General features: G+C 47.9%; 1 protein-coding gene across 1 annotated transcript in view; it reads right to left on the reverse strand.

Moving 5' to 3' along the window:
• Nucleotides 1-87: 87 nt before the first annotated feature.
• The window catches only part of CCDC65 (coiled-coil domain containing 65), an 8,770-nt gene continuing 4,601 nt past the window's right edge, over nt 88-4,256 (reverse strand). The window contains exons 3-8 of the mRNA XM_024123016.2: nt 3,443-3,612; nt 2,906-3,044; nt 1,525-1,722; nt 1,106-1,324; nt 583-735; nt 88-485 (exon numbers count right to left, since the gene is read on the reverse strand). Of these exons, the coding sequence (XP_023978784.1) occupies nt 168-485; nt 583-735; nt 1,106-1,324; nt 1,525-1,722; nt 2,906-3,044; nt 3,443-3,612 (1,197 nt within the window). The 3' untranslated portion in view covers nt 88-167. The remainder of the gene's footprint in view (nt 486-582; nt 736-1,105; nt 1,325-1,524; nt 1,723-2,905; nt 3,045-3,442; nt 3,613-4,256) is intronic.

Consider the following 4,256-nt stretch of genomic DNA (forward strand, 5'->3'; position numbering starts at 1 on the left):
CGTGGGATCTTCCCGGACCGGGGCACGAACCCGCGTCCCCTGCATCGGCAGGCGGACCCTCAACCACTGCGCCACCAGGGAAGCCCATCCATGGAGATTTTTAATAGCAAAGTCCTCAGGTCTCTCAAAACATTCTCTGGGGGTTGAAAAGAGATTTTCTCCTTGTATCACAGGATGTGGGAGATCACATGGGCTGCTTCAATGATGTTGTAAGTGGCTGGAGGTTTTCTGTCACCTGGCTGGGCTGTAGGCATGGACGGGGGCTGGGGTAAGTTGCTGCGATGACTGACGATGAAGCGTGGGCTGAGCTGGCTCAGCACTTCATCACTCACTGAGATGCCATCCAAGTACTGCTTGAGCATCTCCCGCAGCTTCTCATTGATTTCTAACAACTGGGCACGTCTGTGTTGAAGGCTCAGTTGCTCCAGTTTCGCTTTGTTGTACCTTTTCCAGAAATTCTCCATCCCTATGTAGTCCATTATCACCTGGGAATTGAATTAAAGGGAGAAGGGGTGTGGTAGCACCCGTTAGCAAGTGCAGCCCCAGCCTTGGGCGATGGCCTCCGGGCCCTGGGAACCTTACCTTTCCAAGCTCCTCATTAAACTCCTCTGGGTCAATTTTCTCTATCTCCTCCTGCTCCTCGGGAGTCAATACCGACGAATAAAAAGGCAGCACTTTTTCTTCCTCTGTTTCAAATTTCCGACATATTTCAGCAAGTTTAAGGACCTTTTCACCCTATTGGAAGCAAGAAGAGACCTTTTATTAGGAAAGGGGGTGGGGAGGGGAAATAGTGGATTTGGTTCCCCTGCTTCAATCCAGGGGAGCTACTTATCCAAATGGGAGACAAAAGTAATAAATACATCCAACAGAGAGAGCTATGTGCCAAGCACTATTCCAAGTATTTTATAGTCTTCTAAAATTCATTCATTATGAACTAATTTCACTTAAAATGCGAGAGGAGAGGGAACATGGAATACAATAGGCGGTCCAAGTGTGCACTCAGGCAGGAAGCGGGGGGAAGCCTTCTATGTCTCCCCAGCCCCTTCCGCTTCGCAGGGAGCCGTGTTCCTTGGTTTTGTTCTGGCTGCCCTCTCCCCTTTGTTACCTTGTCGACAATCTTCCTCAGGGCCTTGAGGGTGGCATTACTTTCCATGGTGAGTTTGACTAAGTTCTCCTGTGATATTCCCCGGGCCCGAGTCCTTTGGGCCTTAAGTTTTCGCAGTTGTACAAGGACCAACTCCTTGTCATCACGAATCTCCTGGTTCTGTTCTTCGCTCTGGCGGCCGTGCACCATAATCTTGCCTTTTAAAATAATTATGGAATCCTAGAGGAACAGGGTAGGTTAGAGGAAACACTTGACTAGGTGAGGGTCTTCAGTGAGCAGGTAAAAGGACTGTCTGGGGACTGATACCAGAGCATACCATCTTTCCCCAACCAGTGATGGGGCCCAGTAGAAACTGGGGAAGGAAGAACTGGATGATGGAACAGTTAAAGCAGTGAGTCTTTCAGGTGGGCTGCACTAACCTGTAGTCTCTGTATTTTTTTCATCTGTGCTTCAATCTCTTTGGAGTTCTTCTCATCCTTTACCATTAGAGTCTCAAAGGCGATCTTTCGATCCTCTGTGGCATCAGTGTAATTCTTGAGTGCATCCTGGAACCTTCTCCACAGATCTTCTACTGTATGCTCCAGCTGCAGTCTTAGAAAGTGCTTCTCTTCTAAATTCTGGGAGGTGGCCCCAAAATAGCCAGTGCTTGGAATTACCCTATTAGCACCCGTTCACTTCCACCAGCAAACTCCCCCTCTTGAACTGTTTGTAGCATAGCATGGTGCAGAGGTTGCCAGTGAAAATGCCTACAAACCAGGCAGATGATATAAATAAGTGCTGTGGGCTAGATGGGGCCTGTGGCGAACCAGAGAGGAAATGCTCCATTGGTGTGTGTTTGGGGGGGTGGGAGCACAGCTGCTCAGCTTCACATGAATGTCTCCATTTGGAATGTGGCCCAGTGTTACCAGATCTTTACATTTTTCAAGGGAAGCTGAAAATTTGGATTTTTATGTGAAATCTTCCAATTTTTAAAGTAGATAGCTTATAAAAATTTTTAATGAAACATGAGGCAAAATAAAAACAAAGCGGGGGCTTCCCTGGTGGCGCAGTGGTTAAGACTCCACCTGCCAGTGCAGGGGACACGGGTTCGAGCCCTGGTCTGGTAGGGTCCCACATGCTGCGGAGCAACTACGCCTGTGCGCCACAACTACTGAGCCTGCGCTCTAGGGCCCACGAGCCACAACTACTGAGCCCGCGTGCCACAACTACTGAAGCCCGCATGCCTAGAGCCCATGCTCCGCAACAAGAGAAGCCAATGTGATGAGAAGCCCACGCACCACAACGAAGAGTAGCCCCCACTCACTGCAACTAGGGAAAGCCTGCGCACAGCAACGAAGACCCAACGCAGCCAAAAAAAAGAAAAGAAGCAAAGGGCCCCACCCCCCAAACCCAGGTCTGCAGGCTGGCTAAGTCTGCAGCCTCCAGGGTGGTGGAAGCTTTTGGGGCCAAGGGACAGGAGAACTGGAATCTCCCCCTGGCCCTACCACAGACCAGCAGCATGACTTTGGCAGGTCACTTCACTTCTTTGGGCCTTAAGTTCTTCATCTACAAATCACAGGGGTGAAGCCAGACGATCTCCTTGGTGTGCGTTAGCTCTAAAATGCACTTCCTTGACATTTCAGAATGGTTCTCCCTCCCCACCAATTTTCACAAAATTACAAAAAGCAGTAGGGGTACCTACGGCGGCAACAGGCATTTTATTGGCTATGTTGGTTAAAGGGATCTCTTCTAGCTCTACTAGCCTTGAGCGATTTTCTCTCACTTTCTCCCAGTTCCTGCCCTTCTGCTCTCCCTCTGTACCTTGTTTTTGAGATCGTCCCACATGCTCTGGAACTCCAGCTTGCTTTCGTACTCAGAATCTATGCAGTTCTGCTCCATGGCCATGAAGACATCTTGTAGGTAGTGAATCTCTTTTTCATGTTGGTCAATAATTGTCTTCCTACAGGAGATAAGATACTGTCCCTGCTCTGAGGCATAAAGCATAGGGATCAATAATGACAATGCAAAGCAGTATGTAAAAAAACTATAGGAATGGTACAAGCTCTTAGGTACTGAAGAAGAACAGAGGGAAGGCGGGTTCTATTCTTCTCAGGGCCAGAAAGAATGAATAAGATTATTTTGATTTTTGAATAGGTAATACATTCATAGGATACAAAAATCAAAAAGTACAAAAGGTTGCAATGAAAAGTCTCCTTCCCATCCCTGTCCCCCAGATAGGTAGATGGGTAGGATTTTGATAGTTGAAAGTGAGTGGCTGCTTACAGCCAGCATCTTGACATAGGCTCTGGATAGTCCCCTGGGCTCAACGCCCCCATATCTCCTCTTAGGTCCCCATACCTTTCTGTCTCAAACTCCTTGGTTAGGGCCTCCAGCTCCACATTGTAACTTTCCTCTAGGAGGCTGAGCCGGCACCTCTGCAGGGCCAAGAGCCGGTCGATGTTGTGCAAGTGGCTGCGCAGCGCGTGGGCGTACTGCTCTTCAGCTTCTGACAGGTCCCTCGCTAACGACTGGGTAGGAAACACAGAGTTACCATTTTGGCTGAATGGCATCTATGTGAGAAAATAAAAATGTATTCGGCTAGCTAGTTCCTATTTTCCCTAGTCCCTAAAGCCAATTCTTTGGCTCTGGGAGCTCTGGCTCTGCCACTTTTGAATGTGAGAAGCCAGTGCTGGTGAAGGGGCCATGTGGAAGCATTCATTCCAGTCAACAGCCCAGCGGAGCTCCCAGCGGATAGTCAGAATCAACTGTCAGTCATCTTACACATCCAGCTCAGTCAAGCCTTCAGATGACTGCAGCCCCAAATGACATCTGACTGAAAACCGTACGAGAGATGTCAGGCAAGAACCTCCCTGGTGAGCTAAGTCAACCTGCAGAACCACGAGAGAGAGTGAAATAAATTGTCGTCGTAAGTCGCTAATTTAGGGTGGTTTGTGATGTAGCAATAAAAAATGAGAACATGTCCACTAGAAAAAAAAGGGACCGTGTGAGCATCAATATGGATAAGAACCGCAATGGATCAAAACATATCATATATGTTTGATTACGAGTTTATCAGGATACTTTAAAAAAAATCAGTTACCATTAGAGGATGCCAGACAACCGATTCTTTTTTTTTTTTTTTTTTTTTTTTTTTGTGGTATGCGGGCCTCCC

The sequence above is a fragment of the Physeter macrocephalus genome, unplaced genomic scaffold (genome assembly GCF_002837175.3).
Source record: "Physeter macrocephalus isolate SW-GA unplaced genomic scaffold, ASM283717v5 random_317, whole genome shotgun sequence".
NCBI lineage: Eukaryota > Metazoa > Chordata > Mammalia > Artiodactyla > Physeteridae > Physeter > Physeter macrocephalus.